The 24,542-nt window shown below is 40.2% G+C and overlaps 1 protein-coding gene across 2 annotated transcripts in view; it reads right to left on the reverse strand.

Moving 5' to 3' along the window:
- Positions 1 to 24,542, reverse strand: part of LOC137351644 (alanine aminotransferase 2-like) — a 108,210-nt gene that overhangs the window by 40,799 nt on the left and 42,869 nt on the right. For both annotated transcript variants that reach the window (XM_068016307.1, XM_068016299.1), the window contains one exon: positions 2,758 to 2,847. In XM_068016307.1, coding sequence (XP_067872408.1) covers positions 2,758 to 2,847 — 90 coding nt within the window. The remainder of the gene's footprint in view (positions 1 to 2,757; positions 2,848 to 24,542) is intronic.

The raw sequence follows: 24,542 nt of genomic DNA on the forward strand, positions 1-24,542 counted from the left end.
GCACCCAGCAGAAACCCACGCGGTCACAGGGAAAATTTGCAAACTCCGCACAGGCAGTACCCAGAACTGAACCCGGGTTGCTGGAGCTATGAGGTTGTGGTGCTAACCACTGCGCCACTGTGCTGCCCATTAACGATTTGGACGTAAATGTAGGGGGCAAGAAGTTTGCAGACGACACAAAGATTGGCCATGTGGTAGATAGTGAGGAGGATAGCTGAAGGCTGCAGGAAGATATTGATGATCCGGTCAGATGGGCAGAAAAGTGGCAAATGGAATTCAACCTGGAGAAGTGTGAGGTGATGCATTTGGGGAGGTCAAACAAGGCAAAGGAATACACGATTAATGGGAAAATACTGAGAAGTGTAGAGGTAGTGAGGAACCTTGGAGTGAATATCCACAGAACCCTGAATGGAGCAGGTCAGGTTGATAAGGAGGTTAATCTTTTCCTTTATTAGCTGAGGTATAGAATATAAGAGCAGGGAGGTTATGCTGGAACTGTATAAATCATTATTTAGGCCACAACTTGAGTACTGTGTACAGTTCTGGTCACCTCATTACAGAAAGGATGTAATTGCACTAGAGAGGGTACAGAGGAGATTTACAAAGATGTTGCCAGGACTGGAAAATTGCAGCTTTGAGGAAAGATTGGATAGACTGGGGTTGTTCTCCTTGGAACAGAGAAGGCTGAGGGGAGATCTGATTGAAATGTGAAAAATTGTGAGGGGCCTGGATAGAGTGGAGGTGAAGGATCAATTCATCTTAGAGAGGTCAGTGACCAGGGAGCATAGATTGAAAGTGATTGGCAGAAAGATTAGAGGGGAGATGAGGAAAAATGTTTTCACCCAGAGGGTGGTGAAGGTCTGGAACTCACTGCCTGAAAGGGTAGTTGAGGCAGAAACCCTCAACTCATTCAAAAGGAGTCTGGATATGCACCTCAAGTACCGTAATCTGCAGGGCTACGGACAAAATGCTGGAAGGTGGGATCAGACTGGGTGGATCATTTTTCAGCCAGCACAGACACGATGGGCCAAGTGGCCTCTTTCTGTGCCTTAAACTTTCTATGATTCTATTAAAATGAGGGATGCTCAAGAGGCCAGAATTAGAGGAGTGTAGATATCTCAGAGGGTTGTGAGGCTGGAGGAGATGACAGAGATAGGGAGAGGTGAGGACATGGAGGGATTTGAAAACCAGGGATGCGAATTTTAAAATCAACACTTTGCTTGATGGGGAATCAATGTAGGTCAGTGAGTACAGGGTTGAGAGGGGAACGGGACTTGGTGTGTGTTAATGTAGGTCAGTGAGTACAGGGGTGATAGGGGAACGGGACTTGGTGTGTGTTAATGTAGGTCAGTGAGTACAGGGGTGATAGGGAAACGGGACTTGGTGTGTGTTAATGTAGGTCAGTGAGTACAGGGGTGATAGGGGAACGGGACTTGGTGTGTGTTAATGTAGGTCAGTGAGTACAGGGATGATAGGGGAACGGGACTTGGTGTGTGTTAATGTAGGTCAGTGAGTACAGGGGTGATAGGGGAACGGGACTTGGTGTGTGTTAATGTCAGTCAGTGAGTACAGGGGTGATAGGGGAACAGGACTTGGTGTGTGTTAATGTAGGTCAGTGAGTACAGGGGTGATAGGGGAATGGGACTTGGTGCGAGTTAGGACACGGGCAACATAGTTTTGGATGACCTCAAGTTTACGGAGAGTAGAATGTGGCAGAGCAGTCAGGTGTGCGTTGGAATTTATTGTCCAGAGGTAACGAAGGCATGAATAAGGGTTTCAGCATCAGATGAGCTGAGAAGGGGTGATGTCAGGTGATGTTACAGGAAGTAGAAAGGCGTCATAGTGATGGCATGAATATGAGGTCGGAAGTTCAGCTCGGGGTCAAATGTGATGCCAAGGTTCAGCCTCAGACAGGTGCCAGGGAGAGGGATGGAGTTGGTGTCTGGGAAATGCAGCTTGAGGTGGGAGTGAAGGCAATGGCTTCAGACTTCCCAATATTAATTGTTGGCATAGACTGTTTCGACGGCATGGCCTGTTCCTGTGCTGTAAATTCTATATAATTAATTGGAGGAAGTTTCTGATTGTCTGGTACTGCATGTCGGATAAGCAGTCTGAAAGTTTGGGAACACTGGAGGAGTAGAGAGAGGTAGTGGTGAGGTAGAGCTGAGTGTCTTCAGTCCACATGTGGATATTGTGTTTTCAGATGATGTCGCCGCGGGGCAGCATGTAGATGTGAAATAGGATGGGGCCAAGGATAGATCATTGAGGGACACCAGATGTAACGGGGCAGGAGCAGGAAGAGAAGCCATTGCAGGTGATTCTCTGGCTGGGATGTGATAGATAAGAATGGACCCAGGTGAGAGCAGTCCCACCCAGCTAGACGACAGTAGAGAGGTATTGAAGGACAGGCAAATTCCCAGCCGGTAAATCCAGTTAAATTTAAACTGCTGACATCTGTCCGGGATGTTCATCTGGGTTTAATGCCAGTACCTGTCAGGTTACTGGGTTGATGTCTGTATGGCCAGTGTACTCCAGAAACACACAGATCCAGCTGAGAGCACAGTCAGAGTCAGTTAGTAGCAGGTGAGAATAACAGCTGGGTACAAAGATCTTCATGCAAAAATAAACCAACAATGGAAATCACACACAGCATCAGCGTTCAGCTGTACATAAACATTCTCACCCCGGGTTACACTTAAACACAAGCAACTCTCTGCCCCTGAACTAATCTCCCACATAAAATAAAACATAACCTACCTGGCGGATGAAGGTGATTGGCTTCTGTCCCATGGCGTGTGCATCACCGATATTCGCTTTGATGACTTCAGAGAAGGGTTTCCTCACACCCTGTGGGGGTGGGGGAAGTGAGGGGAGTGAGGGAGAGAGGGAGAGAGAGGTAGGAAGTCTCGCATCAGAAAATGTTAACATGTCTCTCAATCCCATGTAATGCATGCAATTCACACAACAACACAAACCAAGAGCTGACACACAGTCCCATGGTTCAAAAATATTCTGCAGTGAATAACTCACCTCCTAACTCCCCAAAGCCTGTCCACCATCTACAAGGCACAAGTCAGGAGTATGATGGAATACTGTCCACTTGCCTGGATGGGTGCAGCTCCAACAACACTCAAGAAGCTCGACACCAGCCAGAACAAAGCAGCCCGCTTGATTGGCACCCCATCTACAAACATTCACTCCCTCCACCACCGACGCACAGTGGCAGCAGTGTGTACCATCTACAAGATGCACTGCAGCAACTCACCAAGGCTCCTTAGACAGCACCTTCCAAACCCGTGACCTCTACCAACTAGAAGGTCAAGAGCAGTAGACACATGGGAATTCCACCACCAGCAAGTTCCCCTCCAAGTCACACACCATCCTGACTTGGAACTATATCGCCGTTCCTTCACTGTCACTGGGTCAAAATCCTGGAACTGAGGTTCCTCTCCTTCAATCAAAGGAGATTGAGGGGAGATTTGAGGTGTACAAGATTATGACAGGCTTAGATAAGTTAGACAAGGGAAAACCTGTTTCCATTACTAACGGTACAAGGACTCGGGGACATTTGGGCAAGAGATACAGGGGCAATATGAGGAAGATTTTTTTAAATGCAGCAGGTGGTAATGACTTGGAACTTGTTGCCTACGAGGGTGATGGAAACGGAGGTGATCAATGACTTCAAAAGAAAATTGAATGGCCACTCGAAGGAAATAGATTTGCGGGGCTGTGAGGATCGAGCGGGGGGAGTGGGACTGAGCTCCATGGAGCGACAGTACGGGTTTGATGGACTGAATGGCCTCCTTCTACACTGTAAATGACTCTATAAGTCCCTTCCTAACAGCACTGTGGCTGTACCTGCACCACATACACTGCAGCAGCTCAAAAACATGACATCAACACCACCATTTTTTTTCTAATTTGTTCATGTGATGTGAGCCTTGCTGACAAGGTCCAGCATTTATCATCCATCTCTAATTGCCCTTTAATGGTGGTACAGCCACAGTGCTGTTAGGGGAGGGCAATTAAAGGATGGGCAATAAATGTTGGCCTTGCTACTGATGCCTATCCCTCATCAAAGTACTGCAAGAATATTCATATGACATAGGTCACCAGGAATGCATCCTGTCTCAATCTTGCACATTATACACAGCACCTATAGGTACACATACCTCGTGACATCTCCTCTTACACACCCTATAAACTCTTCCCAACTATTTAATCTTAGTCAGTCAGTCACACTTTACTGACAGCACCAACACTACTCCAGTTATATTCATTGGACCTTCACCAGCTCAGCCTGTATAACATACGCACTGACCATAAAACACATACAAAACAGCTCAAGCACCCCCACCTCCCCACTTTCCACCAAATAGAAGCCTGAGCCTTGCATTTGATTTTAACCCCAGCCCAAAACCCCAGCTTGGCAGTAAACTGGTGTTCCTGAGGGTTAAAATATGAAAGCATTCATCTCCCTGCTCTGACCTCTTGTAGCATCAATATTTCAACTCTTGACCAGTATGTTCTCAGTCTAACTAGAACGGAGGCATTGCTGGATCTGGTGCTGGGGGACGAGGTGGGCCAAGTGTCTGTGTAGGAGCACTTGGATAAGAGTGATCATTGTATCATAGGTTTAGATTAGTAATGGAGAAGAGCAAGGAACAATCTAAAGTAAAACTTCTAAATTGGAAGAGGGCTGACTTCAGTGGGATCAGAGGGGATCTAGCCGGGAACCAAAGACTGATAGGAAAATATGTAACAGGACAATGGGTGATCTTTAAACTAGGAGTTGTTTCAGATACAGACCAGGAACATTCCAACAAGGATGAAAGGCAGGGCAACCGAAGTCAGGGCTCCTTGGAAGACAAGGGAGGGAGAGAATAAGATGAAACCAAAAACAAAAGGGTGTATGATGCACGTCAGGTGAATTGTTCAAACAGGAGCCAGGCCAAATACAATAAGTTGAGAGGGGAATATGAGAACAGAATGGCAGTTAACATAAAAGGGAAACCAAAAATCTTCTACCAGCATGTAAATAGAAAGCAGTTAAGGACAAAGAGGGTGATATATGCTTTGTGGTGCAGGGCACTTACTGAATACTTTGTATCAGTGTTTACTAAGGAAGAGGATGCTGACAAAATATCGGTAGAAGTAGAGCTGGTAGAGATAATGGATGGGGTGAAAATTGATAGACAGGATGTACTGGAAAGGCTGGTTATGCTTAGAGTGAATAAATTACCTGGCCCGAATGGCTTGCATCCCAGGTTGCTGAAAGAAGTGGGAGTGGAGATAGTGGAAGGGCTTTTCATAATCTTCCAATCTTCCCTAGATATGGGGTCAGTGCCACAGGATCGGAGAATGGCAAATGTGACACCCTTATTCAAGAAAGGGTGTAAGGACAGTCCTAGCAACTACAGGCCAGTTAGATTAACATCAGTGGTTGATAAGGTTTTAGAAACGATAAACAGGGAAAAAAAAATCAACAGGCACTTGGAGCGGTTTGAGTTAATTAAGGAGAGCCAGTACAGATTTGCAAAATGAGGAACAGCCAGAATGAATTTGTAAAAGGGAGATCATGCTTGTCTAATCTTCACTCAGAGGATGGTGAATCTTTGGAATTCTCTACCCCAGAGAGGAAGCTCAATCACTGAGCATGTTCAAGACAGAAATCAATGGATTTCTGGATACTAACGACATCAAGGGATATGGGGATAGCACAGGAAAGTGGCGCGGAGGTAGATGATCAGCTGTGATCTAATTGAATGGTGGAGTAGGCTCGACAGGCTGAATAGCCTACTCCTGTTCCTATATTCCTATTTGAATTTTTTGATGAAGTCACAGAAAAGACTTCAGAACCCGAAGGGTCACTGACCCGAAATGTTAACTCTGCTTCTCTTTCCACAGATGCTGCCAGACCTGCTGAGTGATTCCAGCATTTCTTCTTTTTATTACCTAAAGAGAGAGAACGGATAACAAATATCGGCTACATGGAGATCAGGAGGGGATGGTGGGAGATCAGCAGTTTAGTGGGAATAAGAGTGGGAGGTGGGTCTCATGGACAGGATGAGCTCAGAGAGGGCATGAGGAGAGATAGGAGAGAAACTAGAGAAAGGTGAGAGTTCAGGGCTCGGACGGGGAAGATGGGAGTTCAGGGCTCGGACGGGGAAGTGCCCTTCCTCTTTAGAGGAAGGTTGGTCAGGTGGGTTAGTGGAAGTGAGGGTCGTAGCAAGGCAGCTGATTGGATTGTCTTGATCTTAGTAACAAAGAAGTTGATGAGCTCCTGGCAGTTATTGTTGGAGGTGAGGGTGGAGGGGACAGGGGAGAGGGGTTTAAGAAGACAGTGGTGGAGAAGAGAAGCTAATTGTTATCTTTGTATTCGAGGATGATCTTTGAATTGTGGTCAGTTTTAGTAATGGAGAGCATTGTCTGATAATACTCTCAGTGATCTAACCAGTTATTAGCCAAAGACGTTCAAGTCTGCATCCCTTGGACTTAAGGGAGTGGGGAAGAGGGGTTATACCAGGGGAACAAGGAATAATAGTTCTAGTGGGGTCAAGAGCATCATTGGTGCTGGAGAGGGTGTGATTTAACAAGTCAATATCTGAAAATAGAGACATGTTGTCAAAGCTTTTCATCTTGCACTCATCAGGACAACCCACAAGAATAACCAACTTAAGGGAAAACAACAACTTATACTGCATAAGAGTGTGCTGATTGGTTGGTAGGTGAACTCTGATTGGTAGAGGCATTGCCATGGAGAATGCACCAGTTTACGTTGACTGACAGTTAACTGCCCAACTTTGTTTGAAATTTAAACCAGGCAGCTTGACTCTGATTGGTCAAGGCATTGCCGTGAGGAATGAACCAGTGAATGGCTGTCACTTATTTTGTTTAGCTGAAACAGGCGCAATGTGTATACATATTCTTTCTGTCTGCAAAGAACAGGGCCCTGTGTATGGGGAGCAGTATTTCTCTGGGGAGAGCGCGGTTTGGGGAAGATAATAGGGTAGTGAATGCGGGAGAGAGAGAAGCTGAGATGGAGGGTGAAATCACTGAGGATGAGTAGTCACTCAGTGCAGAGGTTGAGAGAAGAAAGCACAGAAGATATGAGAAATTGGGATTAGTCTTTGGGTGGGGGGACAGAATGTGGATTTTAAATGAGAGGCCTGAGGGATGGAACAAGGTGAGATACTTAAAGGAGAAGTCGCTGAGGAGTAGGAAGACAGAGCAAGGTGTGATTTAAGGATCAAGGTTACATCATCAATGCGATGGTTTGAGCTGGGCAAGTGGTGCAAGGTGTAGCCACACAGGGAAAAGTGACATCAACCTGTGAATGCTAAACGTCAATGTGATTGCTTATAATAAACTCAGGATGACAAGGGTTTGATTGAACATCCATTCTGGAGGGAGATGTGGGGAGAGATGTGATGAGAGTTGGTCGACAGGCAGAGTTTACAGGGTTAGAGCTGGGAGTGAGCAGAAGGTTGGGAAGGAAGTTGTTGAATTAGTGCTGGCAGGCGGTAGGTCAGAAAGAGCAGCAGAGAGTAGGATAGGACAATTGGAGTTGCTGCTTGTTAGGATACAATGATGAGTGCCTTGATGTGCCCTTCAGAGGATGTCCAAAGACGCACAGAGGGAGACTGTAGCTTTATTTAAGTCAAGCCTGGGACAGTGACACGAGAGCTGGAAAGATGATGAGTGCTGAAGAATTGGAATTTAAATTTAAAAATATATTTCATGGGATGTGGGCGTCGCTGGCCAGGCCAGCATTTATTGCCCATCCCTAATTGCCCTTGAGAAGGTGGTGGTGAGCTGCCTTCTTGAACCACTGCAGTCCATGTGGGGTAGGTACACCCACAGTGCTGTTAGGAAGGGAGTTCTAGGATTTTGACCCAGCGACAGTGAAGGAATGGCGATATAGTTCCAAGTCAGGACGGTGTGTGACTTGGAGGGGAACTTGCAGGTGATGGTGTTCCCCTGCATCTGCTGCCCTTGTCCTTCCAGGTGGTAGAGGTCACAGGTTTGGAAGGTGCTGTTAAAGGAACCTTGGTGCATTGCTGTTGTGCATCGTGTAGATGGTACACACTGCTGAAATTAGTAAATCTACTGCTAGCTTTGTTGACCTTTGTATCCACACCCTACGGTCACTGTATTCTCTACTTCATTTAAAGACTCATTACTTATGCTAACCTTCCTCTCCTTATTCTTGCATCCACAATACATTGATCACATTTTTTGATTCAACAAGATCTGCCTCCTAGCTGCCCACCCCACTAGTCTTTTCAGTTCCTCCTCTAGTCTTTCACGACTCTTATCTCTCAATTTGTTGTCAATGTAAGGCCCCCACCTGCCAAGAATGAGGCACATTAATTTTGTCATGAACGTTGATTTTACACTGTTACTGAAGTGAGGGGAGGACTTGTTAAACAGATCGGCCATGGCTGGAAGGGATGTTTGCATATTAACAGAGGGTGTTTGGAAGGACAATGCGGCCATTCCCTGACATTCACCCCACAATGGACTTTTGATCGCCAGGCATTGAAGGTGGGGGAGCTCTCATTCCAGGGTGACTGCTAAGATGGCCAAATACAAAAACAGACCTGGTCAAACCAGCTAGTCACATGACTAACCTGCTGGGCAACCTGAGTTTTTTGAATTTGTACAAACAGTTTGGGCAGAAAGCAGAATGCTCCTGGACTGAGAAGATCTCTCCTGGCTGGCTCGCCACAGCCTCTCCTGTCTGCCTGCTCCCATCCACTCTGAATCCACTGAAGACACATGGACCCCAAGAGAGAAAAGTTTCCTACAGCAAACAAGGTTTAAGAAGAATACTGGGCTCCAACAAAAAGCAAGATCTATCTACAATCAAAGACTCTACAGTGAGCTCAAAAAACCATAACAACTTGCCGAAATTGCCTCAAACCTTTCCACTTTATTTTTCTTCCACTCTTTTCTGTCTCTATTGTGTGTATTGCATATGCACGCTAGCATGGGCACGTTTTGTATCAGTAGGTGTCAACCAAATTAGAGTTTAAGTTTAATAAATTTCAACTTTTCTTCTTTAAACCTAAGAAAGCCTGTTTGTGTTGGTTTCTTTGCCTGATAATTGGAAAGCAGTGAACAAGGATTCACCAAGAGGGAGCTAAAAAACACGGTGTGTATAAAATTAAACCCTGTTACAGTAAGACCAGGTGAAGGCTGAAAGGGAACCCTAGACCCCTTTCTCACCTGGTTGTAACATCGTCCTATCCACCAAGTTTCATTATATTGTTCCCGAAGCGTAAATCACTCAGGTGCATCACAAATAACATTGATCCCAACAGACTGTGTGGAACATTAATCCTGCAATCTTTCCTTTATCTCAACCCTTCACTTTGTAACTTTCAACCATATCTCCATCTGTTTTCAAAAGCGTTTATTCTCGGGCGGTGGCCATCGTTAGTAAGGCTGAAGTATATTCTCCATCCCTAGTTTGGACATTTAGACTGAAAATGCAGAAAACAAAAGCTTGAATTCCTGGCAGGGCAGTTTGAGAATCTGAATTCTGGAAAAGCAGACGGTCCCAGCAACAGTGACCATGAAGCTGTCGATTGTTGTAAAAACCCATCTGGTTCACTAATGTCCTTCAAGGAAGGAAATCTGCCGTCCTTACCTGGTCTGGCCTACATGTGACTCCAGACTGACAATAATGTGGTTGACTCTGAACTGCCCTTTGAAATGGCCGAGCAAGTCAAGGGGCGGCACAGTGGCGCAGTGGTTAGCACTGCAGCCTCACAGCTCCAGCGATCCGGGTTCGATTCCGGGTACTGCCTGTGTGGAGTTTGCAAGTTCTCCCTGTGTCTGCGTGGGTTTCCTCCGGGTGCTCCGGTTTCCTCCCACAACCAAAAGACTTTCAGGTTGATAGGTTAATTGGCCATTATAAATTGCCACTAGTATAGGTAGGTGGTAGGGAAATATAGGGACAGGTGGGGATGTGGTAGGAATATGGGATTAGTGTAGGATTAGTATAAATGGGTGATTGATGGTCGGCACAGACCCGATGGGCCGAAGGGCCTGTTTCAGTGCTGTATCTCTAAAACACTAAAAAACAAAGTCACTCAGTTTGTATCAAACTGCTCCCCGTGGTTCGAGAAGATGACAGGGCAACTAGGGATGGGTAATAAATACCTGCCTTTTCAACGAGTGAATTAGAGAAACAATTTTGTAGCATAGCAAAGCTTGATGGTATTTCTCTTGTCCTGATATATAAATCTTTGATATTTAGTATATGGGGGCATTGGGGGGGGCTGATGAGGAGAGCTGGAATGTGCTGGGACCTGGGGAAGCTGGGGAGTCTGGATTTGGTTCGTGTGTTTGTCTGGGTGTTGGGAGAAATCAGCATTTATTGAGTGTGTATGTGACACTCCCCTAACCCCCCGAAAGAAAATCAGCCCCTCGAGCTTGTTCCATCATTCAATCCGATCATGGCTGATCTATACCACAACTCCATTTACTCACCATTACTCCATATACCTCGATACCCTGACCCTCAAAGATCTATCCCTCTCCAATTAACAGCCTCCACAACCTTTTGGGGAAGAGAGTTCCAGATTGACTATGAGAACGTGCTTGAGGATTTTGAAGATTTAAGAGAGATGATTGATGAGGGTAATGCGGTTAATGTGGTGAATGCGGACTTCCAAAAGGTGTTTGGTAAAGTGCCACATAACAGGCTTGTCAGCAAAGTTGAAGCCTTTGGCAGGAGGATATGAAATTTGCTGAGTGACAGGAAACAAGAGAGTACTGGTGAACAGTTTGTCTTTGGACTGGAGGAAGGAATATAGTGAGGGTTCCCCAGGAGTCGGTACTCGGACCCCTGCTTGTCTTGATCTATATTAATGACCTAGACGTGGGTGTGGAGGGCAGATAAAGGAAGGATTACAGGATTAATGTTCTGATGAAAAAACTTGAAAGTGTTGTGAACTGGGAGGAGGATAGTGCTAAATAGCCGTTTGGTAGTACAGAACTAGAGTATTGCTGAAAATAGGGACATTTTGTTTAAGCTTTTCATCTTGCATTCATCAGGACACATCACAAGAATACCAATGTAAGGGAAATGATACATTTTATACTGTATGAGGTGAGTGCTGATTGGTTGGCAAGTGAACTCTGATTGGTAGAGGCATTGCCATGGAGAATGCACCAGTTTACAGTGACTGACAGTTAACTGCCAAGATTTGTTTGAAATTTAAACCAGGCCGCTTGACTCTGATTGGTCTGGTTTAAATTCCAATTAAATTCCAACTAGAATATTGGGTCCAGTTCTGGGCGTCTCACTTCAGGAAGGATGTGAGGGCATTGGAGAGGGTGCAGAAAAGATTCATGAGAATGGTTCCGGAGATGGGGAACTTCAGTTATGTGGATAGATTGGAGAAGTTGGGACTGTTTTCCTTGGAGAAGAGAAGGCTGAGAGGTGATTTGATCGAGGTATCAAAATCATGAGGGGCCTGGACAGAGTCGATGGAGAGAAACTGTTCCCATTGGTGGAAGGATCCAGAAGCAGGAGGACACTGATTTAAGGTGATTGGCAAAAGAAGCAGCGGTGACCTGAGGAAAAACATTTTTATGCAGTGAGTGTTTAGGATCTGGAATACACTGTCTGAGAGTGTGGTGGAGGCAGGTTCAGTGAGTGTTTAGGATCTGGAATGCACTGTCTGAGAGTGTGGTGGAGGTAGGTTCAGCGAGTGTTTAGGATCTGGAATGCACTGTCTGAGAGTGTGGTGGAGGCAGGTTCAGTGAGTGTTTAGGATCTGGAATGCACTGTCTGAGAGTGTGGTGGAGGCAGGTTCAGTGAGTGTTTAGGATCTGGAATGCATTGTCTGAGAGTGTGGTGGAGGCAGGTTCAGTGTGTGTTTAGGATCTGGAATGCACTGTCTGAGAGTGTGGTGAAGGCAGGTTCAGTTAGTATTTAGGATCTGGAATGCACTGTCTGAGAGTGAGGTGAAGGCAGGTTCAGTTAGTGTTTAGGATCTGGAATGCACTGTCTGAGAGTGAGGTGGAGGCAGGTTCAGTGAGTGTTTAGGATCTGGAATGCACTGCCTGAGAGTGTGGTGGAGGCAGGTTCAGTGAGTGTTTAGGATCTGGAATGCACTGTCTGAGAGTGTGGTGGAGGCAGGTTCAGTGAGTGTTTAGGATCTGGAATGCACTGCCTGAGAGTGTGGTGGAGGCAGGTTCAGTGAGAGTTTAGGATCTGGAATGCACTGTCTGAGAGTGTGGTGGAGGCAGGTTCAGGGAGAGTTTAGGGTCTGGAATGTACTGTCTGAGAGTGTGGTGGAGGCAGGTTCAGTGAGTGTTTAGGATCTGGAATGCACTGTCTGAGAGTGTGGTGGAGGCAGGTTCAGTGAGTGTTTAGGATCTGGAATGCAGTGTCTGAGAGTGTGGTGGAGGCAGGTTCAGTGAGTGTTTAGGATCTGGAATTCACTGTCTGAGAGTGTGGTGGAGGCAGGTTCAGTGAGTGTTTAGGATGTGGAATGCACTGTCTGAGAGTGTGGTGGAGGCAGGTTCAGTGAGTGTTTAGGATCTGGAATGCACTGCCTGAGAGTGTGGTGGAGGCAGGTTCAGTGAGTGTTTAGGATCTGGAATGCACTGTCTGAGAGTGTGGTGGAGGCAGGTTCAGTGAGTGTTTAGGATCTGGAATGCACTGCCTGAGAGTGTGGTGGAGGCAGGTTCAGTGAGAGTTTAGGATCTGGAATGCACTGTCTGAGAGTGTGGTGGAGGCAGGTTCAGGGAGAGTTTAGGGTCTGGAATGTACTGTCTGAGAGTGTGGTGGAGGCAGGTTCAGTGAGTGTTTAGGATCTGGAATGCACTGTCTGAGAGTGTGGTGGAGGCAGGTTCAGTGAGTGTTTAGGATCTGGAATGCAGTGTCTGAGAGTGTGGTGGAGGCAGGTTCAGTGAGTGTTTAGGATCTGGAATTCACTGTCTGAGAGTGTGGTGGAGGCAGGTTCAGTGAGTGTTTAGGATCTGGAATGCACTGTCTGAGAGTGTGGTGGAGGCAGGTTCAGTGAGTGTTTCGGATCTGGAATGCACTGTCTGAGAGTGCGGTGGAGGCAAATTCAATTGAGGCTTTCAAGAGGGAATTGGATATTTATATGAAGGGAAACATTTACAGAGCTACAGGGAAATGGTGGGGGAGTGGGACTAGGTGGAGACGGTGGTGCAGTGGTAATGTCACTAAACAAGTTATCCAGATGCCCAGCCTAATGCCCTGGGAACATGGGTTCAAATCCCATCATGGCAGCTGATAGAATTTAAATTCAATTAATAGAAATCAGGAATTGAAAGCCAGTCTCAGTAATGGTGCCATGAAGCCATCATTGATTGTCATAAAACCCCATCTGGTTCACTAATGTCCTTTAGGGAAGGAAATCTGCTGTCCTTACCTGGTCTGGCCTACATGTGACTGCAGACCCACAGCAATGTGGTTGACTCTTCACTTCCCTCTGAAATGGCCTAGCAAGACACTCAGTTCAAGGGCAATTTGGGTTGGGTAACAAATTCTGGCCTAGCCAGTGATGCCCACATCCCATGAAAGAATAAAAAAGGTGAGTTACTGTTGCAGAGAGTCAGCACAGACCTGACGGGCTGAATGGCTTCCTTCTGTGCTATAACCATTCTAATTCTGTGATTCTCACTTCCCTTTGTGTGAAATGTGCTTCCTGACATCACCCCTGAACGGCCTGGCTCGAATTTTAAGGTCATGACCCCTTGCTTTGAGGCTCCCCCCAGCAGAAGAAATCGTTTCTATCTACCTGCTCTATCAACTTCTTTCGTGTTTTAAACACAGTGAGATCAGCTCTTAATCTTTCATACTTGAAGGATATGCAATTCCCAAGTCTATGTGGAGCTATCCTCATGACGGAACTCTTTTAACTGCTGTATCATGCTGGTGCCAGCTGTCAGGGCTCCCACGTGCCTTCTTGTCATGAGGAAGAGGCACTCAGATAGGGCGGCAGAGGAGAACTGGTTTCTGTGCAATCTTGGTGGAACACGAGGGACGGGAGTCACACAGAAAAGGAGGTTGACGACGCTGTATTCCTAGCGGATTGTAACCTTGCCTCGACTGGACTGACATTTCTTCAGGAGTCCACTGGAGAGCAGGAGCAGGAGCAGGAAGCTGTGCCTGAGTGTAACCCTGGGCTTGAAGGGCCCTATGGACAAGAGTTCTACGCTGCAGCCAAAACTGTGACGGATTCTTCAGGGGCTGTTAGAACACTGGAGAGTTTGGCAATGCAAGAGAACTGACCACTGCACGCAGAGCTATAAGATTATTGCACTGACTCAATACGAAGTGAACAAACAGCGGCTGGCCAGATGTAATACAATATAAGAGGCTACAAGGAGTCAGGCACATTGTACGATGGGACAGTGTAGAGGGAGCATTACTCTGTATATAACCCTGTTTTTTTTTTAAAAGGTGGACTTTATACCCAGGCCCCTTTTATAGCTTTTATGTCAAGGGGGCCTTTATATACATATTTTTAAAATAACTTTAATAAAAACAGATAAATAAACAAAAAACTCAAATTAAAATGCCATTCTCGGCGTCGACGATGCACTCCAGTCCCTGCGGTGCCCACCGGTCGCGGAAGGCCTCAAGCGTACCGGTGGACACCGCATGCTCCTTCTCCAGGGACACCCGGGCGCGAACGTAACCGCGGAAGAGGGGCAGGCAATCGGGGAGGACGGACCCCCCGACAGCCCGCAGCCTGGACCTGTGAATTGCCACCTTGGCCAGGCCCAGGAGCAGACCGACGGGAAGATCATCCTCCCAGCCCACGCCCCTCCGCACCGGGTGCCCAAAGATCAGGAGCGTGGGACTGAAGTGCAGCCAGAACTTGAGGAGCAGCCCCTTCAGATACTCAAAGAGGGGCTGCAACCTCGCACACTCCGTATATATGTGTCGAACCCTGTTTTTAATTTTTTAAATTTTTTTTATTTTTGATGGGACAGCGTACAGGAAGATTTACTCTGTATCTAATCCGTGTTTTTTTTTTAATATAGTGTACAGGGAGATTTAATCTGTATCTAATCCGTGTTTTTTTTTTAATATAGTGTACAGGGAGATTTACTCTGTATCTAATCCGTGTTTTTTTTTAATATAGTGTACAGGGAGATTTACTCTATCTAATCCGTGTTTTTTTTTAATATAGTGTAGAGGGAGATTTACTCTGTATCTAATCCGTGTTTTTTTTTAATATAGTGTAGAGGGAGATTTACTCTGTATCTAATCCGTGTTTTGTGTTTTTTTTAATATAGTGTAGAGGGAGATTTACTCTGTATCTAATCCGTGTTTTTTTTTTAATATAGTGTACAGGGAGATTTACTCTGTATCTAATCCGTGTTTTGTGTTTTTTTTAATATAGTGTAGAGGGAGATTTACTCTGTATCTAATCCGTGTTTTTTTTTTAATATAGTGTAGAGGGAGATTTACTCTGTCTCTAATCCGTGTTTTTTTTTAATATAGTGTAGAGGGAGATTTACTCTGTATCTAATCCGTGTTTTTTTTAAATATAGTGTCGAGGGAGATTTACTCTGTATCTAATCCGTGTTTTTTTTTAATATAGTGTAGAGGGAGATTTACTCTGTATCTAATCCGTGTTTTGTGTTTTTTTTAATATAGTGTAGAGGGAGATTTACTCTGTATCTAATCCGTGTTTTTTTTTTAATATAGTGTAGAGGGAGATTTACTCTGTATCTAATCCGTGTTTTTTTTTTAATATAGTGTACAGGGAGATTTACTCTGTATCTAATCCGTGTTTTGTGTTTTTTTTAATATAGTGTAGAGGGAGATTTACTCTGTATCTAATCCGTGTTTTTTTTTTAATAAAGTGTACAGGGAGATTTACTCTGTATCTAATCCGTGTTTTGTGTTTTTTTTAATATAGTGTACAGGGAGATTTACTCTGTATCTAATCCGTGTTTTTTTTTAATATAGTGTACAGGGAGATTTACTCTGTATCTAATCCGTGTTTTTTTTTAATATAGTGTACAGGGAGATTTACTCTATCTAATCCGTGTTTTTTTTTAATATAGTGTAGAGGGAGATTTACTCTGTATCTAATCCGTGTTTTGTGTTTCTTTTAATATAGTGTAGAGGGAGATTTACTCTGTATCTAATCCGTGTTTTTTTTAAATATAGTGTAGAGGGAGATTTACTCTGTATCTAATCCGTGTTTTGTGTTTTTTTTAATATAGTGTAGAGGGAGATTTACTCTGTATCTAATCCGTGTTTTTTTTTTAATATAGTGTACAGGGAGATTTACTCTGTATCTAATCCGTGTTTTGTGTTTTTTTTAATATAGTGTAGAGGGAGATTTACTCTGTATCTAATCCGTGTTTTTTTTTTAATATAGTGTACAGGGAGATTTACTCTGTATCTAATCCGTGTTTTTTTTTTAATAAAGTGTACAGGGAGATTTACTCTGTATCTAATCCGTGTTTTGTGTTTTTTTTAATATAGTGTACAGGGAGATTTACTCTGTATCTAATCCGTGTTTTTTTTTAATATAGTGTAGAGGGAGATTTACTCTGTATCTAATCCGTGTTTTTTTTAAATATAGTGTCGAGGGAGATTTACTCTGTATCTAATCCGTGTTTTTTTTTAATATAGTGTAGAGGGAGATTTACTCTGTATCTAATCCGTGTTTTGTGTTTTTTTTAATATAGTGTAGAGGGAGATTTACTCTGTATCTAATCCGTGTTTTTTTTTTAATATAGTGTAGAGGGAGATTTACTCTGTATCTAATCCGTGTTTTGTGTTTTTTTTAATATAGTGTACAGGGAGATTTACTCTGTATCTAATCCGTGTTTTTTTTTAATATAGTGTAGAGGGAGATTTACTCTGTATCTAATCCGTGTTTTGTGTTTTTTTTAATATAGTGTAGAGGGAGATTTACTCTGTATCTAATCCGTGTTTTGTGTTTTTTTTAATATAGTGTACAGGGAGATTTACTCTGTATCTAATCCGTGTTTTTTTTTAATATAGTGTAGAGGGAGATTTACTCTGTATCTAATCCGTGTTTTGTGTTTTTTTTAATATAGTGTAGAGGGAGATTTACTCTGTATCTAATCCGTGTTTTTTTTTTAATATAGTGTACAGGGAGATTTACTCTGTATCTAATCCGTGTTTTGTGTTTTTTTTAATATAGTGTACAGGGAGATTTACTCTGTATCTAATCCGTGTTTTGTGTTTTTTTTAATATAGTGTAGAGGGAGATTTACTCTGTATCTAATCCGTGTTTTTTTTTTAATATAGTGTAGAGGGAGATTTACTCTGTATCTAATCCGTGTTTTTTTTTTAATATAGTGTACAGGGAGATTTACTCTGTATCTAATCCGTGTTTTGTGTTTTTTTTAATATAGTGTAGAGGGAGATTTACTCTGTATCTAATCCGTGTTTTTTTTTTAATAAAGTGTACAGGGAGATTTACTCTGTATCTAATCCGTGTTTTGTGTTTTTTTTAATATAGTGTACAGGGAGATTTACTCTGTATCTAATCCGTGTTTTTTTTTAATATAGTGTACAGGGAGATTTACTCTGTATCTAATCCGTGTTTTTTTTTAATATAGTGTACAGGGAGATTTACTCTATCTAATCCGTGTTTTTTTTTAATATAGTGTAGAGGGAGATTTACTCTGTATCTAATCCGTGTTTTGTGTTTCTTTTAATATAGTGTAGAGGGAGATTTACTCTGTATCTAATCCGTGTTTTTTTTAAATATAGTGTAGAGGGAGATTTACTCTGTATCTAATCCGTGTTTTGTGTTTTTTTTAATATAGTGTAGAGGGAGATTTACTCTGTATCTAATCCGTGTTTTTTTTTTAATATAGTGTACAGGGAGATTTACTCTGTATCTAATCCGTGTTTTGTGTTTTTTTTAATATAGTGTAGAGGGAGATTTACTCTGTATCTAATCCGTGTTTTTTTTTTAATATAGTGTACAGGGAGATTTACTCTGTATCTAATCCGTGTTTTTTTTTTAATAAAGTGTACAGGGAGATTTACTCTGTATCTAATCCGTGTTTTGTGTTTTTTTTAATATAGTGTACAGGGAGATTTACTCTGTATCTAATCCGTGTTTTTTTTTAATATAGTGTAGAGGGAGATTTACTCTGTATCTAATCCGTGTTTTTTTTAAATATAGTGTCGAGGGAGAGTTACTCTGTATCTAATCCGTGTTTTTTTTTAATATAGTGTAGAGGGAGATTTACTCTGTATCTAATCCGTGTTTTGTGTTTTTTTTAATATAGTGTAGAGGGAGATTTACTCTGTATCTAATCCGTGTTTTTTTTTTAATATAGTGTAGAGGGAGATTTACTCTGTATCTAATCCGTGTTTTGTGTTTTTTTTAATATAGTGTACAGGGAGATTTACTCTGTATCTAATCCGTGTTTTTTTTTAATATAGTGTAGAGGGAGATTTACTCTGTATCTAATCCGTGTTTTGTGTTTTTTTTAATATAGTGTAGAGGGAGATTTACTCTGTATCTAATCCGTGTTTTGTGTTTTTTTTAATATAGTGTACAGGGAGATTTACTCTGTATCTAATCCGTGTTTTTTTTTAATATAGTGTAGAGGGAGATTTACTCTGTATCTAATCCGTGTTTTGTGTTTTTTTTAATATAGTGTACAGGGAGATTTACTCTGTATCTAATCCGTGTTTTTTTTTTAATATAGTGTACAGGGAGATTTACTCTGTATCTAATCCGTGTTTTGTGTTTTTTTTAATATAGTGTACAGGGAGATTTACTCTGTATCTAATCCGTGTTTTTTTTTTAATAAAGTGTACAGGGAGATTTACTCTGTATCTAATCCGTGTTTTGTGTTTTTTTTAATATAGTGTACAGGGAGATTTACTCTGTATCTAATCCGTGTTTTTTTTTAATATAGTGTAGAGGGAGATTTACTCTGTATCTAATCCGTGTTTTTTTTAAATATAGTGTCGAGGGAGATTTACTCTGTATCTAATCCGTCTTTTTTTTTAATATAGTGTAGAGGGAGATTTACTCTGTATCTAATCCGTGTTTTGTGTTTTTTTTAATATAGTGTAGAGGGAGATTTACTCTGTATCTAATCCGTGTTTTTTTTTTAATATAGTGTACAGGGAGATTTACTCTGTATCTAATCCGTGTTTTGTGTTTTTTTTAATATAGTGTAGAGGGAGATTTACTCTGTATCTAATCCGTGTTTTTTTTTAATATAGTGTAGAGGGAGATTTACTCTGTATCTAATCCGTGTTTTGTGTTTTTTTTAATATAGTGTAGAGGGAGATTTACTCTGTATCTAATCCGTGTTTTTTTTTTAATATAGTGTACAGGGAGATTTACTCTGTATCTAATCCGTGTTTTTTTTTTAATATAGTGTACAGGGAGATTTACTCTGTATCTAATCCGTGTTTTGTGTTTTTTTTAATATAGTGTACAGGGAGATTTACTCTGTATCTAATCCGTGTTTTTTTTTTAATATAGTGTACAGGGAGATTTACTCTGTATCTAATCCGTGTTTTTTTTTTAATATAGTGTACAGGGAGATTTACTCTGTATCTAATCCGTGTTTTGTGTTTTTTTTAATATAGTGTACAGGGAGATTTACTCTGTATCTAATCCGTGTTTTGTGTTTTTTTTAATATAGTGTACAGGGAGATTTACTCTGTATCTAATCCGTGTTTTTTTTTTAATATAGTGTACAGGGAGATTTACTCTGTATCTAATCCGTGTTTTGTGTTTTTTTTAATATAGTGTACAGGGAGATTTACTCTGTATCTAATCCGTGTTTTTTTTTTAATATAGTGTACAGGGAGATTTACTCTGTATCTAATCCGTGTTTTGTGTTTTTTTTAATATAGTGTACAGGGAGATTTACTCTGTATCTAATCCGTGTTTTTTTTTAATATAGTGTACAGGGAGATTTACTCTGTATCTAATCCGTGTTTTGTGTTTTTTTTAATATAGTGTACAGGGAGATTTACTCTGTATCTAATCCGTGTTTTTTTTTAAATAAAGTGTACAGGGAGACTTACTCTGTATCTAATCCGTGTTTTTTTTTAATATAGTGTAGAGGGAGATTTACTCTGTATCTAATCCGTGTTTTGTGTTTTTTTTAATATAGTGTAGAGGGAGATTTACTCTGTATCTAATCCGTGTTTTGTGTTTTTTTTAATATAGTGTAGACGGAGATTTACTCTGTATCTAATCCGTGTTTTTTTTTAATATAGTGTACAGGGAGATTTACTCTGTATCTAATCCGTGTTTTGTGTTTTTTTTAATATAGTGTAGAGGGAGATTTACTCTGTATCTAATCCGTGTTTTTTTTTTAATAAAGTGTACAGGGAGATTTACTCTGTATCTAATCCGTGTTTTGTGTTTTTTTTAATATAGTGTACAGGGAGATTTACTCTGTATCGAATCCGTGTTTTTTTTTAATATAGTGTAGAGGGAGATTTACTCTGTATCTAATCCGTGTTTTTTTTAAATATAGTGTCGAGGGAGATTTACTCTGTATCTAATCCGTGTTTTTTTTAAATATAGTGTAGAGGGAGATTTACTCTGTATCTAATCCGTGTTTTGTGTTTTTTTTAATATAGTGTAGAGGGAGATTTACTCTGTATCTAATCCGTGTTTTTTTTTTAATATAGTGTACAGGGAGATTTACTCTGTATCTAATCCGTGTTTTGTGTTTTTTTTAATATAGTGTAGAGGGAGATTTACTCTGTATCTAATCCGTGTTTTTTTTTTAATATAGTGTACAGGGAGATTTACTCTGTATCTAATCCGTGTTTTTTTTTTAATAAAGTGTACAGGGAGATTTACTCTGTATCTAATCCGTGTTTTGTGTTTTTTTTAATATAGTGTACAGGGAGATTTACTCTGTATCTAATCCGTGTTTTTTTTTAATATAGTGTAGAGGGAGATTTACTCTGTATCTAATCCGTGTTTTTTTTAAATATAGTGTCGAGGGAGATTTACTCTGTATCTAATCCGTGTTTTTTTTTAATATAGTGTAGAGGGAGATTTACTCTGTATCTAATCCGTGTTTTGTGTTTTTTTTAATATAGTGTAGAGGGAGATTTACTCTGTATCTAATCCGTGTTTTTTTTTTAATATAGTGTAGAGGGAGATTTACTCTGTATCTAATCCGTGTTTTGTGTTTTTTTTAATATAGTGTACAGGGAGATTTACTCTGTATCTAATCCGTGTTTTTTTTTAATATAGTGTAGAGGGAGATTTACTCTGTATCTAATCCGTGTTTTGTGTTTTTTTTAATATAGTGTAGAGGGAGATTTACTCTGTATCTAATCCGTGTTTTGTGTTTTTTTTAATATAGTGTACAGGGAGATTTACTCTGTATCTAATCCGTGTTTTTTTTTAATATAGTGTAGAGGGAGATTTACTCTGTATCTAATCCGTGTTTTGTGTTTTTTTTAATATAGTGTACAGGGAGATTTACTCTGTATCTAATCCGTGTTTTTTTTTTAATATAGTGTACAGGGAGATTTACTCTGCATCTAATCCGTGTTTTGTGTTTTTTTTAATATAGTGTACAGGGAGATTTACTCTGTATCTAATCCGTGTTTTTTTTTTAATAAAGTGTACAGGGAGATTTACTCTGTATCTAATCCGTGTTTTGTGTTTTTTTTAATATAGTGTACAGGGAGATTTACTCTGTATCTAATCCGTGTTTTTTTTTTAATATAGTGTACAGGGAGATTTACTCTGTATCTAATCCGTGTTTTGTGTTTTTTTTAATATAGTGTACAGGGAGATTTACTCTGTATCTAATCCGTGTTTTTTTTTTAATAAAGTGTACAGGGAGATTTACTCTGTATCTAATCCGTGTTTTGTGTTTTTTTTAATATAGTGTACAGGGAGATTTACTCTGTATCTAATCCGTGTTTTTTTTAATATAGTGTAGAGGGAGATTTACTCTGTATCTAATCCGTGTTTTTTTTAAATATAGTGTCGAGGGAGATTTACTCTGTATCTAATCCGTGTTTTTTTTTAATATAGTGTAGAGGGAGATTTACTCTGTATCTAATCCGTGTTTTGTGTTTTTTTTAATATAGTGTACAGGGAGATTTACTCTGTATCTAATCCGTGTTTTTTTTTTAATATAGTGTACAGGGAGATTTACTCTGTATCTAATCCGTGTTTTGTGTTTTTTTTAATATAGTGTACAGGGAGATTTACTCTGTATCTAATCCGTGTTTTTTTTTTAATAAAGTGTACAGGGAGATTTACTCTGTATCTAATCCGTGTTTTGTGTTTTTTTTAATATAGTGTACAGGGAGATTTACTCTGTATCTAATCCGTGTTTTTTTTTAATATAGTGTAGAGGGAGATTTACTCTGTATCTAATCCGTGTTTTTTTTAAATATAGTGTCGAGGGAGATTTACTCTGTATCTAATCCGTCTTTTTTTTTAATATAGTGTAGAGGGAGATTTACTCTGTATCTAATCCGTGTTTTGTGTTTTTTTTAATATAGTGTAGAGGGAGATTTACTCTGTATCTAATCCGTGTTTTTTTTTTAATATAGTGTACAGGGAGATTTACTCTGTATCTAATCCGTGTTTTGTGTTTTTTTTAATATAGTGTAGAGGGAGATTTACTCTGTATCTAATCCGTGTTTTTTTTTAATATAGTGTAGAGGGAGATTTACTCTGTATCTAATCCGTGTTTTGTGTTTTTTTTAATATAGTGTAGAGGGAGATTTACTCTGTATCTAATCCGTGTTTTTTTTTAAATATAGTGTACAGGGAGATTTACTCTGTATCTAATCCGTGTTTTTTTTTTAATATAGTGTACAGGGAGATTTACTCTGTATCTAATCCGTGTTTTGTGTTTTTTTTAATATAGTGTACAGGGAGATTTACTCTGTATCTAATCCGTGTTTTTTTTTTAATATAGTGTACAGGGAGATTTACTCTGTATCTAATCCGTGTTTTTTTTTTAATATAGTGTACAGGGAGATTTACTCTGTATCTAATCCGTGTTTTGTGTTTTTTTTAATATAGTGTACAGGGAGATTTACTCTGTATCTAATCCGTGTTTTGTGTTTTTTTTAATATAGTGTACAGGGAGATTTACTCTGTATCTAATCCGTGTTTTTTTTTAATATAGTGTACAGGGAGATTTACTCTGTATCTAATCCGTGTTTTGTGTTTTTTTTAATATAGTGTAGAGGGAGATTTACTCTGTATCTAATCCGTGTTTTTTTTTTAATAAAGTGTACAGGGAGATTTACTCTGTATCTAATCCGTGTTTTGTGTTTTTTTTAATATAGTGTACAGGGAGATTTACTCTGTATCGAATCCGTGTTTTTTTTTAATATAGTGTAGAGGGAGATTTACTCTGTATCTAATCCGTGTTTTTTTTAAATATAGTGTCGAGGGAGATTTACTCTGTATCTAATCCGTGTTTTTTTTAAATATAGTGTAGAGGGAGATTTACTCTGTATCTAATCCGTGTTTTGTGTTTTTTTTAATATAGTGTAGAGGGAGATTTACTCTGTATCTAATCCGTGTTTTTTTTTTAATATAGTGTACAGGGAGATTTACTCTGTATCTAATCCGTGTTTTGTGTTTTTTTTAATATAGTGTAGAGGGAGATTTACTCTGTATCTAATCCGTGTTTTTTTTTTAATATAGTGTACAGGGAGATTTACTCTGTATCTAATCCGTGTTTTTTTTTTAATAAAGTGTACAGGGAGATTTACTCTGTATCTAATCCGTGTTTTGTGTTTTTTTTAATATAGTGTACAGGGAGATTTACTCTGTATCTAATCCGTGTTTTTTTTTAATATAGTGTAGAGGGAGATTTACTCTGTATCTAATCCGTGTTTTTTTTAAATATAGTGTCGAGGGAGATTTACTCTGTATCTAATCCGTGTTTTTTTTTAATATAGTGTAGAGGGAGATTTACTCTGTATCTAATCCGTGTTTTGTGTTTTTTTTAATATAGTGTAGAGGGAGATTTACTCTGTATCTAATCCGTGTTTTTTTTTTAATATAGTGTAGAGGGAGATTTACTCTGTATCTAATCCGTGTTTTGTGTTTTTTTTAATATAGTGTACAGGGAGATTTACTCTGTATCTAATCCGTGTTTTTTTTTAATATAGTGTAGAGGGAGATTTACTCTGTATCTAATCCGTGTTTTGTGTTTTTTTTAATATAGTGTAGAGGGAGATTTACTCTGTATCTAATCCGTGTTTTGTGTTTTTTTTAATATAGTGTACAGGGAGATTTACTCTGTATCTAATCCGTGTTTTTTTTTAATATAGTGTAGAGGGAGATTTACTCTGTATCTAATCCGTGTTTTGTGTTTTTTTTAATATAGTGTACAGGGAGATTTACTCTGTATCTAATCCGTGTTTTTTTTTTAATATAGTGTACAGGGAGATTTACTCTGTATCTAATCCGTGTTTTGTGTTTTTTTTAATATAGTGTACAGGGAGATTTACTCTGTATCTAATCCGTGTTTTTTTTTTAATAAAGTGTACAGGGAGA

Source organism: Heterodontus francisci, chromosome 2 (genome assembly GCF_036365525.1).
Source record: "Heterodontus francisci isolate sHetFra1 chromosome 2, sHetFra1.hap1, whole genome shotgun sequence".
In the NCBI taxonomy this organism is placed as follows: Eukaryota; Metazoa; Chordata; class Chondrichthyes; order Heterodontiformes; family Heterodontidae; genus Heterodontus; species Heterodontus francisci.